At 34.9% G+C, this 19,375-nt stretch overlaps 2 protein-coding genes and 1 long non-coding RNA gene across 3 annotated transcripts; all 3 read left to right on the forward strand.

Moving 5' to 3' along the window:
* Positions 1–4,075: 4,075 nt before the first annotated feature.
* Positions 4,076–7,727, forward strand: LOC140853956 (uncharacterized). The gene is made up of 8 exons (XM_073249070.1): positions 4,076–4,802; positions 5,031–5,102; positions 5,193–5,272; positions 5,576–6,321; positions 6,401–6,502; positions 6,796–6,883; positions 6,966–7,198; positions 7,298–7,727. The coding sequence occupies exons 1-8, from the start codon at positions 4,076–4,078 to the stop codon at positions 7,725–7,727; spliced, it is 2,478 nt and encodes an 825-aa protein (XP_073105171.1).
* Positions 7,728–8,892: 1,165 nt separating this feature from the next.
* On the forward strand, positions 8,893–10,366 carry LOC140853948 (uncharacterized). The gene is made up of 4 exons (XR_012137093.1): positions 8,893–9,027; positions 9,112–9,228; positions 9,310–9,703; positions 10,198–10,366. It is a non-coding gene; the product is annotated as an uncharacterized lncRNA (long non-coding RNA).
* A 5,117-nt stretch (positions 10,367–15,483) lies between these two features.
* LOC105032338 (outer envelope pore protein 24, chloroplastic) lies at positions 15,484–18,721 on the forward strand. Its single transcript, XM_010906765.3, has 3 exons — positions 15,484–15,740; positions 15,835–16,203; positions 18,468–18,721. Exons 1-3 carry the CDS (start codon positions 15,537–15,539, stop codon positions 18,546–18,548), a joined length of 654 nt encoding a protein of 217 aa, XP_010905067.1. The 5' UTR covers positions 15,484–15,536; the 3' UTR covers positions 18,549–18,721.
* The last annotated feature ends 654 nt before the right edge of the window (positions 18,722–19,375 follow it).

Consider the following 19,375-nt stretch of genomic DNA (forward strand, 5'->3'; position numbering starts at 1 on the left):
AAAAAAAAAAAAAAAAAGAAGAGGAAAAAGAAGAAGAAACGAAACATTTCATCTTCTTCATATTTACCACTTCTTCACAAGTACTCAATCCCAGAAACCCCACACCTATTAGTAGTGATGTGAGAGAACTCACAACTAGCACCCTTCCAATTGATAACATCCATTGAGAAAATATTCTGGTGCACATTGGATTGGATTTGGAGGAGGTCGTCATATATATTAAAAGTTAAACTCAAAAACCCCAGCTCTATACCAAAGTCTTTTTTGTATAGATATGCCCATTTCTCTATTACTCGCTCTCTCCCCTACGCTACCATGGTGAGATTTTAGTTCCTAATTTATTTTTCTAGTTTATTTAAACAGGACTCTACATGGCAATTCCATTGATCCTACGTTATCATTTTGCCTCCTAGTCATTTTAAATTCCTTTAGATCAATGTTATAGGTTCTATTGTACCATGGGTAGGTTTAGTCTATTTCTATCTTAAATTCTATGAATTGCTTGTTGAATTATTTAATTTCTCTTATTACTCTCAACTATTTCAGTCTGATTAAAAAAATAGATTTGAACATTCATGTTAAAGTGTTGGGTTTAGATCCTAGTTAAGCTCTTGGTTGTTGAAAATATGAATGGGTTTGAAGTGCATTCTATTTTTATGTTTGGGAAATCTTAATGTTTGTGGTATTCTGTGTTTGTCATGTTTCAATGTGAGCTATGATAAAATACCATCATAAGTACTCATTGATTTTTGCCATTTGTACTACCTTGATGTATATGATGTGCTTGCCCTACCCTATTGGATGAGATGAGATGAGAAGGCTTGAACACAAGTTCCCTTGTATACATATTATCTTAGATACTATACTAATTAATCAATTAAATACTTCTGAAACTATATTCCCTATTTTGCTTGCATTGTTATTTGTTATGTTCTATGTTATCTTCCTTCAAATGAGGCAAGTTATATTTTGGCCACATATATGTAATAGCTATTTAACTTGACCTATTTAACATATTATCTTCTTTCATTTTTTAGTTCCATGTTATCTGTTTAACATACTTTTGATCTATTAACTCAACCTACTTAACCTATTTAATCCGTTTAATGACTTGACTTATTTAATAAATGAATTATATGGATCAGATTGGCTTATCTATTTATTAAATAGATTGGGTTTAGTATGAAATTTTGATCTATTTAATAATTAATAAATAGATCGAATTTAGAGTAATAAATGTTTGATCTAATACCTATCTGTCCCAATCTGTATCTAACTTGACATGGCCCAATTGCCATTTCTATTCTAAAGTTTCCTCTAAAATGAGTTTTTTCTAATGTTAGGAGTCTTATCAAGATTCATAAAAAAAAATGCATCACTCGTATTTCTTCAAGTATCAAAGAAAATGGATATATGTATGTATAAATTTTATTAAAAAAATAAATATAATAAAATGGATATGAAGATTTGAACATGAAACCTGTTAATAATCTAATCATCAAATTAACCAACAAACTATAACTCTTATATGTTTTAAAATTGATGAAAAATATATTACACCATCCAAATAGTTATATATGCACACCAAAATTATTTCCTTCTTGAGACTCCCGAGAATATAAAAATTTTCTTAGCTGCCGCTGAAAACCAATCTTCGAGCATTGTTCTTGGTTTCATGGGAAAGAGGCCCAAAACCCTCGTCTTCCCCATTTGGCCACTCCAAGCCTCCCCACCTGATTAAGCCTCATAAAAAACAGAGAAAAATCCAGGGAAAACATCAAAAAAATAGACGAAACAGAGGACAGATAGAAAAAATCAAAGGTATGTCCTTTTCCCTCATAGATTGATCATTTTTCTTTGATTTTTGCATCTTTTTCTTTTCATTTTGTTATCTTTTTTTGGAGATCTATGGAGAAGGAGAGCATCTAAGGATATTAGAGGGTTTTGAGGTTCCGATGATATGGTATCATCTGTATCCAGGCCTTCTAGTGGTAGCCCAGACCATAAAAGCAACATGTCATTTGACTGAAAGTTGTGATGCCTAGTTATACAAGCTGCAAGGATCACAGCGTTTGACAAGACAATCTGAAGACCATTTTGTCAACTCCTCTTTGTGCTCCTCTCCTGTCTTCTCCATTCTTTTAATTATATATTTCCTTTCACTTACTCTTTATGTTTCTCCATTACACACCTTTTTTCCCTAATATAGTTGAGGATGATATACCAGATACTGTGCATGTTGCATGTCACTTACAATCTTGTTTAGAGCCTATAAAGGTCTTAAGACCTGATTCTAGCACCATAGGTCCATAACCTGAAGATCTAAGAGTCTTCACAGAATAACCATTGAGTGATTCGAAATTCTGACAATGAAGAAAATTATGAGGGAAACAAATAAACTGATATAACTCAGGTAACTTAAATATCATGTAACACCAGATTATGTTGGCTTCAATATTGGTTCCTTCTAATTCAAAAGTACAAATACCTGTGTCACTGTATGGAGATGCAATGATGAGGAAACTGCATCAGAAGTGCTTGAAAGTTGCTCAATTTTCATGTCACCACTTACCGCCCCAAACCCATCTGAGGCAGATGTGAGTGGAGGATTTGTCTGATAAGATGCAGATGCAGGACTGTTGGGGATGACAGATGTGGAACTGAGTATATTTGTCCACATCCTGCAAGATGAATTGGGTGTCTGTGTCTGTGTCTGCACTGGAAGGCCTGAATAGCTACAAGGTTCCTGCTGATATGTCTAGGTATTGGGGGCCTTGAAATTTCATTGTTGATAATTGAACCTCCAAAATGTGACTGTTGTAATTGCATAAGCTATCTTAGTGTTGTTGCATGCTGAAATGATAATGTTGGTTGAGAAAGTTCATGATTGGCTGTGGCATCCTGATTAAGTGCTGGTGAAACAGCATCTGTAATAACAGGATTCAGTACAATATCAGGCACAAGAGACTCCAAGGTTCCAGATGCACGAGCATTTGATCCATTTGGGGCTAACGACACATTTGAGTAATTAGTTAATGATAAATTACTAGAGCAAATAGCATCCACATGATGAGCAGCAACTTGAGTGGTCACAGAAGTATCGGCAACTGGCAGCTCAGAATGAAGTTCAAAGCCAGAAAAACCTTGAATATGTTCAAAAGGTTTCCTATCTTCAAATTCACAGTTACCATTTTGACTCATTTCACTTTTGTCATCATATTCCATCGTCAGGTCCACAACAGTGCACGTGTTGATATCACTCTGGATGCTATCATCTTGCTGTCCCTCAAGTCCCCACCGTGCAGTTCATTTGTAGTTCCATTATGTTCGACGACCGCCTTCCAAGATTCATCGGCATAGATAACAACATCAGAAACACCTTCTCCTGCCTCTTTCAATATCTGAATAAGAAGAAAAAGAAAGAAAACATCATGCACTATGGTGGGAAAGTGAAATGCCCCATAGTCAATGGATAGTTGAAGAACTTACCTTAACCATATTTTGATCAATACGCAAGTCAATATAGCTAGTAGGTGTGTTACAACATATTCAGACAGATCAAGCTAGTGACAGAAAGGACTGGGTGCTAATTCGTTTAGCTAGTTTAAAATCGAGCATGGCAAGGATGGTTGTGTATTTTTGTCTAGATCCCGTTTCCCCCTTGGTTTGAACTCTTTGGCCTACTCAAACTTTTGATTTATACCTCTTCATTTCCTTCATGAATTGGCTTATGGATATTATCCATATGAATATGATACTGAATCCATGGTGTGAGACTTGCAGTAGGCTAATTTCCACCTTTCTGAACTCTCATATGGGGCCAAAATAATTTTTTTTGAGACTTTTCGATTCAATTTATGGAGCTCTGTTCTATTGATGATATGAATATGAACTACTGTATATAGGGCTTTAAATTATATATTTGTTGTTAAAATAAGCATCTTACGAACCTCAATTTTCTATGTTCAATTATCTTTCTAATTCTTACGCTACGTGCTGATTGTAGTTTTACCATAACAACTCATTTTATTATAGTTGATATTATTTTATTATCTATTATAATGTGCAGGACATAATGTCAGATAAGAACTGGATGAAACTTAATGACAGAGCAAGTATGGAATATATAAATGGAGTCCATTCATTTCTTAACTTTGCTTTTGGTCAGCCAACTGTTAGTAATAGAATACAATGTCCTTGTACTAAGTGTAGAAATACAGTCTTTAAGGGCCGACATGAAGTGAGGGCTCGCTTGATCCGAAATGGAATTGTGAAAAGTTATAAATATTGGGTTTATCATGGTGAGACAATTGAGAAAAATTTAGAGGAATGCAATGCTAATAGTAGAGACAATTTAGATGAGGAAGAAAATACAGATTATGATGACTTAATTGGAATGGTTCATGATGCATGTGCTTTCATAAATACTGATGTTGAAAGAGATGATGTGAATGAAGGATATGAACCCCAAGAACCAAATCCGGAAGCAGCAGCCTTTTACAGGTTGCTTAAAGATGCCGATAAAAATTTGTATCCTGGATGTGACAAGGTCTCCAAATTATCCTTTGCTGTGAAGTTACTCCATTTAAAATGTTTAAATAATTGGAGTGATACATCAATGGATAAGTTGCTGAAGGTTTTTAAGGAAGTTCTTCCAAATGGTGCCTTAGTTCCAAACTCATTTTATAAAGCTAAGAAGCTTATTCAGGATTTGGGACTTGAACATATAAAAATAGATGCATGCTTGAATGATTGTGTTATATATTGGGGAGAGCATGCCAATGCAATCGTATATCCTGTATGTAACTTATCCCGTTGGAAATATCAAGGCAGAACGCGCAATATCCCTCACAAGATTTTAGATTATTTTCTTTTGAAACCAAGACTCCAGAGGTTGTATATGTCTAAAATCACTGCAAAGGATATGAGATGGCATGAGGAGAAAAGGATAAATGATGGCATATTAAGACATCCAGCTGACTCATTCGCTTGAAAATCCTTTGATGATAAGTACAAGTCTTTTTCTGCAGATCCTCGGAGTGTTAGGCTTGGTCTTGCAAGTGATGGCTTCCAACCATTTGAAAATATGTCTACCCCTCATAGTATATGGCCAGTTGTGTTGATTCCATATAATTTACCTCCATGGCAGTGAATGAAAGATCCTTATTTTATGATGACACTTCTTATTCCAGGTCCTAAGTGCCCCGAAAATGACATTGATGTGTATCTACAGCCTTTAATTGAAGAGTTGAAGGAGTTATGGGATATAGGAGTAGAGACATATGATGCTCATACATGATAAAATTTCAACTTACATGCTGCTGTCCTTTGGACTATTAATGATTTTTTCGCATATGGTAATTTGTCTGGATGGATGACTAAAGGAAAACTAGCTTGTCCTTGTTGCCACAAAGACACTTGCTCTCTTTCAATACGAAGTAAGATTTGTTACATGGGGCATCGTCGATTCTTACCCAAAAATCATTCATAGCGACGTAATAAAAGATCTTTTGATAGAAAATGTGAATATAGAGATGCACCTAAGGTACTAACTGGTGATGATGTGTTGGATCAGCTGCGTAAGTTAAAAAAAGTTACTTTTGGGAAGGGTCAAAAGCGTAAGCATGATGATTTTAACGATGTTTACAATTGGAGGAAAAAGAGTATATTCTTTCAATTGCCTTATTGGAAGGATCTGAAATTGCGCAATAATTTTGATGTGATGCATATTGCGAGAAATGTTTCTTCTAATATTTTAGAAATTGTGCTGGATATAAAAGGAAAGACAAAAGATACATTGAAGGGCCGTTTTGACCTTGTAGATATGAACATTAGGCACAATCTTCATCCTTATATTGAAAATGGTAAATTGAAGATGTCAGTTGCAACTTATACATTATCCCCACAAGAGAAGATAGCCTTTTGCAATTTCTTATCTAATCTAAGGGTCCCTGATGGATTCTCTTCTAACATATCAAGATGTGTGAATATAAATGAGAAGAAGATTTCTGGCTTAAAGTGCCATGACCATCATATCCTTTTGCAGCAAATACTTCCAGTTGCCATTCGGGAATTATTGCCTAAGTTTGTTTGTGAGCCATTGATTAAGCTAAGTAACTTCTTTAGAAACTTATGCTCAAAGTCGTTAAAAGTTCAAGATCTAAAACAATTGGAGGATGACATTATTATGACTCTGTGTAAACTTGAAACAATATTCCCACCAGCTTTCTTTGATATTATGATTCATTTACCAATTCACTTGGCAAGCGAGGCTAAAATTGGTGGACCGGTCCAATATAGATGGATGTATCCAGTTGAAAGGTAATCCTTAACTTTTTGAAACTTAAATGTAATTTCTTTTTGTATTATTTTTGACTTAGTTAATATCTTTTGAATCTAGATATTTGCGAACATTAAAGTCTTATGTCCGAAACAAAGCTCATCCAGAGGGGTCAATTGCAAGAGGTTATCTTGCAAATGAATGCCTTACATTCTGTTCTAGGTATTTGAATAGTGTTGAAACAAAATTTAATCGAGTCCCATGAAATGATGATGGAGCTACTTCATACCAAGGACTATCAATCTTTGCCAAAGATGGCTGTGCAAAAGGAGATTTTAAGTCTTATGAGCTTAATGCTCAGGAGTTTACACAAGCTCAAGCATATGTTCTTCGAAACTATGAGGAAGTTTGGCCATATATTGAGTAAGAACAAAATCTTGTTATTATGAAAATCTTTAAAGAACTTTGTTTCTACTTCAATCATCTTTATTATTGATTAATTATGTCATTCATAGGGAGCATAAAAAAGAATTGGAAGAGGCGAGCTCAAGAAATGTCCTGGCTAGACATCACAAAGAATTTCCAGATTGGTTTTATGAACGTGTAGGTATCATATAATATAGGTAAATACTTTAAGTTACTTTTATTTATGCTAATAATGGCTTAATTTATTAATCTTAAATAGGTTTCAAAGCTTAAAGCTAAAGGCAAAGCAAGTGAAGATCTTCTAAGCTTGGCTGTTGGATCGTTCAAAATAGTTCATAGATATGAAACTTACATTGTCAATAGATTCAGATTTCATACAAGAGATCGTGCAATTGGACGAAAAAGTCAGAATAGTGGAGTGCTTGTTAAAGGAGATGATACATCTGCTGATAAAGAATACTATGGAGTGTTGGAAGATATTTTTGAATTGTTGTATGTGGAAAATAAAAAAGTAGTTCTTTTCAAATGTCACTGGTGGGATGTTGGCCGATTGGGATGAGGATATAGGGTTGACAACTATGGATATATAAGCATAAATATCCATGGATCTTTGAACACCAATGAGCCTTTTGTGTTGGCTTCTCAAGCTCAACAAGTGTTCTATGTAGAAGATTTAGTTGATAGCAATTGGCTTGTTATGGTAAAAACTTATCCACGTGATGCAGATGATAATGATGATGATGATAGTTTGATCGAAGATGATGTCTACCAACAAGAGGAACAAGAACAAAATTTTCAATATGGTCAAGTCATGAACAATGATGAGTTGATAGGAGTGCTACATCGAGATGATCTTCAACCACAAAGCTTTTCACCCAACAATGACACAAATAGAGAGAATCTGACATTAGATGATTTTATTAATGATGATGAGATAGAAGAAGAAGCTGAAAGCGAAACAGATGATGATCAAAACAACCACGATGAATACAGTTCTAATGAATATAGTCCTGATGATTAGCCTATTTGTAATTAGAATTTTATTTGTTGTCATGTTGGAAGAAGAAATATTATGTGATGACCAACAGGTATTTTAATTTAAATCATTTTATTGTGTTCATGTTATTTTTGTATCTTCTGATGGCATATTCATATTTTTTTGTGCATTTAGTAGATGTTGCTGATAATTAGTTGAACTTTTACTAAAAAGCTTGCTTATTGTTTTTATTAGGAAATGGTTAGATATAGAGGAAGAGGTGCACGAATTGGTGGACGAGGACAACGTCCTATTATTGATATAAGATTTCAAACAAATGAAGTTACATCACCTCATCAAGAAAGGCTGCGGCGAAATCAATCACAAGAAGAGGCACAACTTTGGGACCAACAAAACTAGCAGACAAATGAACACCAAGACCAGATGCTTGAATTGCAGCAAAGTCAATCCCATGGACAGCAACTTCAAACTCAACCAAGAGTTTCTAGTCATTGTAGTAATGCTGGTATAATAATATTTTATTTATAGCTGAAACTTTTAATTTATTCTACTTAAATTTAGTTATACTAATTGTAATTTATTTTCTATAGCAACTGTTTCAAGTAAGAATGTGCGTGGGTGTTACAAATGTATTAAGGTTGATATGAGAACAAAGAATGGACCATTGAAAGTTAGTATCCCTCATGATATACTGAGAGCAGTAGGAGAAAATGCTAGAGATATTGTCAATTTTTGTGGTTATGTTGTCAGGACACAAGCTCCATTAACTGTAAAAAATTGGTCAGATGTGGCAAATAGAGTAGGTGAGCGAATGTGGCTACAAGTAAAGGTAAATTAGATATTTATGATTGATTTTAGTATCTTGTTTATTTCTATTTATATATATTAACATACAATTTACATTGTTTGTGTCTTCTAGGAGAAGTTTAAGATGGAAGATGATAGGAATGAATATCGTTTATGTGCTTTTGTCTTGGCCACCATGCAATGACTTTATAGAGGTTGGAGAAATCGCTTGCATGATTTATATAAGAAATTTAGAACTGATGAGGAGAGGTTGGCTAATATTCCTGAAGATGTTACTCCAGAAGATTGGAAATATATGATGGCATACTTCACCTCTGATGCTTTTCAGGTTTTTATAAATTAAAATTTAATTTATATTTAAAATATATACATCATCATTTTGGATTTATAGATGATGTTAGTTGCATGTATCAATTGTTTGTAGAAAGTAAGCAAGCGAAATGCAGCAAATAGGGCAAAGCTAGTTACTAAGCATACATGTGGCACCCGATCTTATGCTGAAGTTGAAGAATCAACTGTAAGTTTTTAGAATAAATTGAAAATTTAACATAGTTTTAGGAACTTCTAAATAAAATACTTATTTTTTTGTGATTCATTTCAGAGGGACCCAGAAACAGGTGAAAAAGCACCACCAGATCAGGTTTGGTTGATTCAGCACACTAAGAAAAATAAAGAAGGAGAATTAGTATGGTCTGACCCTAAATCCAAGGAGATCCATGTTAGTTAAAAAACTTTTCTTATTGTTCTTAAAATTCATTATGCATTATTTTGGCATCTAATCTTTGATAATCTATTGCAGGAACAACTTGAGGAGGTTGTTCAACAAACACAAGAGAATGAATCCCAAATGACTCGTGATGACATATTACTGCAAGTACTTGGCCAAAAGTCTGGTTATTTTCATGGCAAAGGTGCTGGAAAGAAGGCACCATCTAAGAGAGTTAGGTATAATGAAAATGTGCAAGAAGAGGTACAAAGAGCTGTCGAACAAGCTAAGGAATCGTTGGTGGATAGCATTAGAGAAGACGTTCGAGCTCAATTGCAAGATGAGGTTAGAGCTAAGATTCAAGCTCAAATGGAGGAACAAGTTAATGAAAAAGTTAATGCTATGATCCAAGCTCGCTTTGCTGCCTTTTTTGAAACTTTCTCCCAATCAAGAGCTTCATCTTGTTCTAGGCATGAACCTTGACCAAGTAAGAATTTTTTACTTTTAAGAAAGTAGAAAAGTTAAATATGATATATTTTTTTGTTATTTTCAATGATCTATAAGAGAGGAATATAAACAACAACCAATCAGCTATAGTATACTTAGGTACAGTGCTGCATTCTAAGAGTGTGAGATCCATAATTTTTTATAATTCTAGGAATGGCAACTTTGAATTGAGATTCTTAATATATAGTCAATTCTTTTTTTTTTAATTTTTTATTTTAGAAGTTTAATTGCTAACATGCCTGAGCTCATTTCTTGTGTAATCGATTGAAAACATGGATTGAAAACTTTTCTTGTTGTCTCAACTTTTCAATATGAGGTATAAATTTACAAATTATATGCAAAAAAAGTTGCCTTATTTTTTTTAAAAAAATTTTAGTGGATAATCTGTTGCTTATCTAGAGGTTGCTAGACTTTAATTACTCAAAACTTTATTCTAGCCAATCATTTACTAATCCAAACCTTGTTTATATGTAGGAATAATATGGGCAGCTACTTCTGTTGGCAGTATGGGAGTATATCAACTAGCTTCAATTTGAAAATATGGATGTCATAGGCTGTTAGTTTTGATCAGTTAAGTAGAATGTAGGGTGCTTATGAACTATAGGTACTAGTCAGTGTTTTTTTTAAATTAATTTTGGATGTCCTGTCGAATTTCAAACAGTGAAATTGAAAATTTCTTGGATGTCTTGGATCATGTACTGTTGGTTTTGATCAATTAAATAGCATATGGAGTGCTTATGAACTACTGATACTATCTTGGGATTTTTATTTTGGATATCTACTGAAATGCAAACATTGAGAAAGATGTATTTGGATTCTTAGTTTTAGTGACAATAACAAGTTGTCACATATGAGATTTTCTATGACAACAAAAGTTCTTGTCACTTTAAGCTATTTCAGTGACAAGAAACTTTATCACTAAACAGAGTCATTATTGTCCCAAAACTAATTTACGTTATTGCATTGTGACAAGAATGATTTATTTCTGTGACAAGTTAAGTTGTCACAAATTTTATTTTCAGTGACAACAAAAGTTCTTGTCACTTTAAGCTATTTCAGTGACAAGAAACTTTATCACTAAACAGAGTCATTATTGTCCCAAAACCAATTTACGTTATTGCATTGTGACAAGAATGATTTATTTTTGTGACAAGTTAAGTTGTCACAAATTTTATTTTTAGTGACAAGTGAAACTCTTGTCTCTGTAAGACTTTTCTGCAATAAGAGAACTCGTCTCTAAATAGATTTACTATTGTCACAAGATCCTTCAAGGCATGCCCATTTCATTGTATTGGTGACAGCAAAAAGTACATTAAGTGACAAGCTCTATTGTCACAGAAAAGAAATGATTCAGTGACAAGAAATTTAAGTTGTCATAAATGGCAATATTTCAAGTTTCAGTGACAACATTGCTTGTCGCAAAAAACTAAATTTCTTGTAGTGTATACACCATGTACTTATCATAATTTTAACTTAATACTTTGTGATATGGCTTCATATTGTAGTAAAGCTAAATTTTTTTTTGATATGATATAATGTATATGTAATGCATTTGGTGGTTCTACAAAGAGATAAAAAATTTTATTTAATAATATATCTAATTTAACATTAAAGTCATTATCACAAACACATTAGAAAAGTCACGTTGAGAGCATCAAAGCAATAAGATTTCAAACTCTACAAATAAGGGAAGCTTTGTATTAATTAGCTGAAATTTATGAGGATCTGAAAATAAAGAGTGAAACTAAATCTTTAGCAACACACGAGCTTGAAAATTTTGAATTTTTATTAAGAAAGATTATTTGGTATGATATACTATTTACTATTAATTTAGTTAGTAAAAATTTACAATCAAGGATATGCGTATAAATATTGCCATTGATCAGTTAAAAAGATTAGTTTCATTTTTTGAAAGATATAGAAAAATTGATTTTACTTCTATCATGATTTCAGCTAAGAAAATTACAAATGAGATGAAAATTGATCCTATATTTCGTATAAAATATTAAGTAAAAAGAAAAAAATAATTTGATGAAAATGATAATGTAGATATTGAACAATCATCAGAAGAATCATTTAAAGTTAATTATTTTTTATATTTAATAGATCAAGTTATCTTTTTATTAAAAAATAGGTTTAAATAATTTCAATTATATGAAAATAATTTTAGATTTTTATTTAATTTCAAAATGTTAACTTCATTGGACGAAGAAAGTTTGAAAAAATTTTATCTTAATGTTCAAAATATTTTAATACATGGTAATCATTATGATTTGATGGGATTGATTTATTTTCAGAATTAAAAGTTTTAAATGTAATTATGCCAAAAAAAAATACTATTATGAATATACTTAATTATATTAATGAGATGAATTGTTATCCAAATACATCGTTATCCAAATGCATCAAGTACATATAGAATATTATTGACCATATCTATCACTGTTGCCTCTGCTGAAAGAAGTTTTTCAAAATTAAAATTATTAAAATTATATTTATGATCAATGATATTACAAAAAAAAATTAAATGGTTTAGCTATGCTATCTATTGAGAAAAAATTATTATCAAATATTGATTATAAAGAAATATGCACTGGTGACCTATGGCCATAATCGGAGGAAGGTGTGCGCTTCTGAGAGAATGTGAGGCTTCAATGGGTTGGGATGAAGACTTGTATAATGTGAAGGTGGGAGTCGGGGCCTTCTGGATCGCCGGACCGTTGCTCTCTCATCGTAGAGGACTCAACATTAGCTCTCTTGTATATTTTGACAATACTAAACCAGTCATGTTCAGCAATGGATGGTGAGGGCCATGAGGCAGCACCATAAAAAATGACACAACCATCATTGCCACCATAGTCACAGATGGAAGGAAAATCCTTAAACACAACACTTCTAACATCACTACCATGCGATCCGTGACACATCACCACCAAGTATCACATTACCAGTTATAAACACCAGCAATAGCAAATCAAATACCCTAGAGCTTCAATAATACAAGTGTTATATCCTCTCCCTCTCTCTCTCAATCCACATAACAATGGACACGTTGGTCACTTTAAGCAGAAGAAAGGGCAAAGTTGAGCATTGGCTTGTAGAATCCATGGCTGGAATCTGCCTAAACTAGAAAGGGTGCTTGCAAGAAACATGGTCAACGATTTGTCTCACTTTGAACATTCTCCGAGAAGTATTAAACTGAAGTTTTGGGATGGGCTCGTTCAAAGGAGAAATTATACTCTCCTTTCAGTGTCCCCGTATAGCGGCGCACCAAACTAATCATTTTTCACCATATTTCGCTCTGCTTAACCTCAGGATAGGTTTAAAAAAAAAAAAAGAGAAAAGAATCGAGTGCTCCACTTGCTCTCCCGATCAAATGGAGTCCTAGCCCCTCCTTCTCTTGAGCAAATGGCGGAGAGGAGAGGAGCCTGTATCTTGATCTCTCGGGTGGACGGTGGAGGGGGAAAGTACCATCCACATCGACCCTCTCATAAGTGCCACTCCTCTCTTCTCGGGTAAAACCCTCCAACCAAGAGACAATATGTGAATGAAAGTGACTCCAAGAGCTTTAACCATGATACTATATTTAGTTCTAAGTCAAATCTTATACTATTGGAAATCACTTTCAGATCTCACACCGCCAATAAGTGAAAAAAAATGATTCTGTAGTCCACAATTCAAAAGCCCTATGCTGTCACAAGCTCAGATCTCTGAGTAGGACTTATCATTAGTATAAGGTCCAGCAATGGCAAAGAATGATGCATCAAGCAGCATCTGATACTTACCCTAGTGTGACAAGAATAAATGGACGTTGAAATTTTTGTTCAGTATGGTAGAAATTGACAGCAAACGAAAGGTTTATAGTATACGGTCCGCTAGAAGAGAGGAGCGGCATTTGGGCTCGAGAAGGCTAGAGGATGCTCTAGGGAGGGTCTATACGAGCGATGCTTTTATTTCCACAATTTGCTCTAGAGAATGGGACATGTAGGGGGTTTTATTTGCTTGGAAGAGTGGGTGGGTTTTATTTGCTTAGAAGAGTGGGTGGAGCGCTTGATTCCTTTTTTATGTTTTTAAACTAATGCTATTTTGGCTGGATATGCGTAGGGATGGCAATGGTAGGGTTTGGGTCGGGTAGTATACTATCCATCTCCAAACCCGAACTTAATACCCTATACCCAAACCCTACCCGATACCCAATCGGATAAGAAAAGAGATACCCATCTCCATACCCAACGGGTTCGGGGATATCCATGGGTAACCCATTTTCCCATACCCAATCCATACCCGCCCCATACCCATCCATTCTATAGCCAAAAAAAAAGTAAAATAATTTTATGCATATTATCAATCAAAAATAGAATTACCAATTATATATACATACATACATACATACGCACATACACACTTCTAACACACACACATACATACATGCATACATATATGCATGCATACATATACATACATACATATATATAATTATATATATATATAGAGAGAGAGAGAGAGAAAGAGAGAGAGATCATATATATGTGTGTGTATATGTGTGTGTATATGTATATATATATATGTATATGTATATATATATTCGGATATGTATATATGTATATGTATATGTATATATATATTCGGATATGTATATATATATATATATGTATATATATATATATATGTATATATATATATATATATATATTTGGATATGAGTTCGGGTATTACCCATATCCATAGGTTCGGATCGGGTTCGGGTAGAAAATAGCACTACCCATACCCTACCCATATCCGTACTATAATTTTCGGATTTTACCTAAATCCGAATCTAAATCCAGTCAAACCCTATTTTTCGGATTTGACCGGATTCGGATAAAATGTATACCCATCGGGTCGGATTAATTTTGCCATCCCTAGATATGCGATACGGTGAAAGTAATTGGCCCGATCTACTGTTCAACTGATACATCAAGGATATAATTTCTTCATTCATAGGGATAGCTTCGGTTTAAGGCTGACTACGTATAATAACCAACTGTCTATTTCCCCCAGGCCATCTTCAATTCCCGGCAACAAATTGTTGGCCACCATGTATATGGGTGCATGTTGTATCATTCATGTGGAGAATGATTCATCTTTTTTTATGATGTGAATAGTTAGACTGTGCTTTGCATAACTTTTGTGATGTCTATTTCGTGATTTGTGCTAATTGATGGAAAGAAGAGGATGGAGAGTTTTAAAAATTATATAAAATATGATTCAATAATTGAGGCCGTGAAAAATGACCAACCATTCTTTCACGCGGAGGACACAACCGGATTGCCGGAACCTCCGTACATCTACAGCACACCACATGCCTTAGAGACCAAGCCCCGTTAATTAGCATGTGCAAGCTCATACTTAGCCCATCTTGAGATTCGTGCCCCCTATGCCATGGGCTCCACGCATCGCACAAGAGTTGCACTGCCTTGATGAATCTAAACTGCATTCCATTAGCAGGCCCTTGGTGCATTCCGGAACATCGTGGACTACGGTGAAGGGAACCATAGATTAGTTCGCAAGGTTACCAGCTCACCCACTCCCCATGCACTTTGATCTTCTCAAACACAACTAAATATGGATTCTCGAGACCCAAACCCCCTTGCTCCATTAAGCATAAAGTGAAAAAGAAAAAGAAAAAGAAACATAAAGAAAAGAAAAGAAAAGAAAAAGAAAAAATGGGATCAACTTAGGACACGCCGCTCCCTCTCTAATCCCTTCCTCCATCTCTCACCGAGAAGAAAAGAAAGAAGAGAGAGGGGGAGGCGAAGAAAGACGCGGGAGAGATGATGAAGACGACCCTCAAAGGCAAGTACGAGAGCATCAAAAACTCCGTTACCGCCTCCCTCACGGTCGATACCAACCTCGGCGACCTCAAGCTCAAGACCTCCGTCGCAGACGTCGCCGCAGCCTATGCCTCCTTGCCCTCCTCTCTCTCCTTCACCCTCGAGAAGCCCCGTTCCTTCTCAATCGACTACACCCCCGAAAAAGTAAGCCACCGTTACCGTCAACCATGAACCCTTCCCAACATCGCTGTTTTTCCTAACGCCGTCAAGTCATTGGATCTTTCCTTCCGTTTATCAGGACGACGTCAAGTTCAAGTTCATGAACTCTGTGAAGGTGATGGAGAAGGCGGTGGATCTGACGTACACGCACACGCGGGGGGAGAATCGGACGGAGGTGGAAGGGGCGGTGGCGTTAGACGCGGGGAACAAGATCGCGGTGAGCAACGTGCTGGGGACGGAGGAGTGGAAGGTGCGGTACACGTACGCGCACGGCGCGCTCCGGCGGACGGTGATCGAGCCCTCCTACGACGTCAAAGCGAACGCCTGGGACTTCGCCGTGACGAGGAAGTTCGAGCACGGCCAAGCCGTCAAGGCCACCTTCCGGTCCTCCTCCAAGGCCTTCGATCTCGAGTGGACCGGGGACATACCCTACAATACAACCATTAAGGTAGATAAAATAAATAAATAAATTTCTCGGTGGGGTACTATTTATTTATTTTTTCTTGAAAAATAATTCCCTAGTGCTTGTTTAAATGCTGTTGTATAGTAATACTTGACTAGCCTAGCATTCCTTGACAACCCATCTCGGTTTGATGTCGTGTTTCTGTCTCCCGATGCTTAGGATTAGGATTGCATGCGAGCAGCTCTATATAATATAATATTATATTATATTTTAATCATATTTTTTAAAATAAAAATAAAGTTTGAATACAAACTCAAATTTAATTTAGTTAATAATTCGAGTTGAGCCGATGTTAAATACTTTTTTTTCGTACATCGAATACAATTCAAATTTGAATATTAAAATTTGATCCAGTCATATTCTAAATTTAAGTATTTTGAATCAAATCGAGTATGAATCCGTAGAACATGCTGATAATGATAGGAGAGTCCTATCTTAATGCATGAGACAATAGCATTTTTTTTTCCTTGAACCCCTTAATTAGATGTGTTGAGGGTGTATTATTCATGTGAAAGAAGGATTTGCCTTTTTCACTCAAATCTCTATTGTTGGATCAGCTGCTGCTGATTACTTTGCGAACTACGTAGATGAATAATAAATTATGTAGTGCTTTAAGATCTATGTGATGGGTTATCTAATAATGGATTCATGCAAAGAAAAGCTAATCCTTCCGACCGTCCATTTTCTTACGCTTTGCCTTCTTCTAATTTCCACACTTTGTATGTGATCATGCCTTTGGTCTTAGTTTTCTTTTTTGGCAACTGTCTTTCCTTATAGTTCATGGGAATAAAAATGTGCAAAAAGCTCAAAACTTGGGGTCTATAATTATTTGATTTTTTATGGTAATAAAATACTTAAATCAGCATAGTTTTTTTAAAAGATTTTTTTACATATATATTTTTATAAATATTAAAAGTATGTGTATACCTTCACAAATTTACTATTTTCTTGGTTTTATAAATTTTTACATATATAGCCTTATATATCTGAAATTAAGTGCGCATCCTAGTAAATTTACTATTTACATGTCCATCTTTATAAATTATATCTTTATATACAGACAGACCACCACCCATCCTGGCAAATTACTACTTATGCATATACCCTTAATCAAAACTATAGATGTACAAAAGAAAATAATTTATAAAGATATACATTTAAATAGCAAATTTGTGAGGCTTTACATCTAATTTCATATATTTACGATGGTATAAATGCAAAAAACCTACGTGTCATTCTACTATTGAAAAGGAAGTATAACTTCTGATATGAATTCTATCATACTTTGATGACATTCTTGATTAGAAAAATTTACAAGATTCTTGAAGTTCCAGCATTTTAATTCAACTTCCTTAGTCTATGTTTCCATTATTTATCTTAGAGTCACTTTTCCTTGTATACCAATTGTCACCTCATATGAGACCTACGTGAAGGTAGTCCAGTTTAGATCAATTAGTTTTATCCTTAGTTACATATGCAAAAGATGAAGCCCTCCAAACGCATTTTTGGTCAGGTCCATCGTTTTTTGATTTTAGTGATTTTGACGGTTGGTAGAGGTGGCAAAAGAGGAGCAGCATACCTAATCATAATCAGGAAAGGCATTTGCATGGAAGATTGCTTGCTTTGCTTTAAAATGAACTAAATTTTCTTTTAGTTTCTTCAGCATTCTTTAAAGACATGCCAGCCATTCATACTATTTGCTTAGTGTTAAGAATAGGCTGATGTTGGATCCCTCTGCTAGCTAAGCTTCAAACGCAAGTGTAAATTGGATGTCTCTCAAGATTCCTTTATATATAGACCTTTCATGCATTTAACTCTCAGACTATCTTTTTTCCCTTTTTTTCTTAATATCGTTCATTGTGCCCTCCTGATGCAGATTTGTTCATTTTCCTTTTTTCTTTTTTTCTTTTTTTTCTTTTTTTTGCTCAAAAAGAGCTCAGTTTGAACACCTTGTCATTTATTAAGCCTTTACATATATGCAATGGTGCATATTGTTAGATTCGCGCAAATTCCATTTGCTCATCCATTATGCATCTTTAGCGATAAAACAAATCTCTTTCACAGTTATACATAATTCGATTTGTTTCGATAATTGCTTGATTAATTATGAACTCCACCTCACAACTCAGATATATCACCTGAGGAGTATCCTCTCTACTCTTTAGTTTATTATATAGCTTTTAGCATAATATTATCTTTCTTAGGGTACAATGATCATTGTTATATTGAATTATGGCTTCTTTTCCCAGATTTCTGGATCTATCAATATGACGGAGAAAATCGCAGCTCCAAAACTTACAGCTGAGAGTACGTGGATTTATGAGATCTGATAATTTATAGAATCTGAAAAATTCTCTGATATAAACAGAGAGATGGTTGTAATTTTATAGTTTTTATTTTCCAGAAGGTTTTAATTTCTATCAAAGAATTTATTTGTCTTCTGTAAAATACTGAAAATTAATGTATGGTGTTGAAACTGATATTTTGGTGACTGGTATTTAAACTATGGATTTCTCGGTGATCCTCTTTTTCTTCACGTTAAATAATGACTTAAACTCTATTTTGCCTGAAAATGGAAAATTAACACCATTCCTTTGTTTGAGAGATGAAACGTTCCAGAGAGAGATGCTCTAGGTAGACAAGGGAGCAGATCTCCCTTCATTGAAGAAGCTTCCATTCATCATGTTCCAACAGGATGGACGATCATCTCCACAAGAGTGCAACATGGGCAAGACAAGGGAGGGAAACAATGGGGAAAACACAAAAGCTACCATCCTTTACTCCACTCACGAGTGCAAACTCAATACCTCTAGGAAGATGTGAGCACCTCCGAAGGGCCCCGCATCCAATATCGGGAAATTGACATGGAGACTAAGGCATACTCGGTCTAGCCCTTCGACTATCATCTAGTCATCTCTTAGAGGCCTCTACACTGGCATCAGGCTTCCTACATAATAGCTGACGGCACAATGATGATTATGTCCATCATGCGTATCCAAGGAACATCTTGAAAATCCTCGAAGCACGTACTTCTGCTGAGGTAGTCAAAGAAACCCACACCGAATGGAGACTATTAAGTAGTGTCCTAGCTCCAAATTGGCTTAAGCTCATGGTTGCTCGAGGTACGATGTCCTCTACCTCTTCTTCCATCTTCACT

The sequence above is a fragment of the Elaeis guineensis genome, chromosome 15, assembly GCF_000442705.2.
Source record: "Elaeis guineensis isolate ETL-2024a chromosome 15, EG11, whole genome shotgun sequence".
In the NCBI taxonomy this organism is placed as follows: Eukaryota; Viridiplantae; Streptophyta; class Magnoliopsida; order Arecales; family Arecaceae; genus Elaeis; species Elaeis guineensis.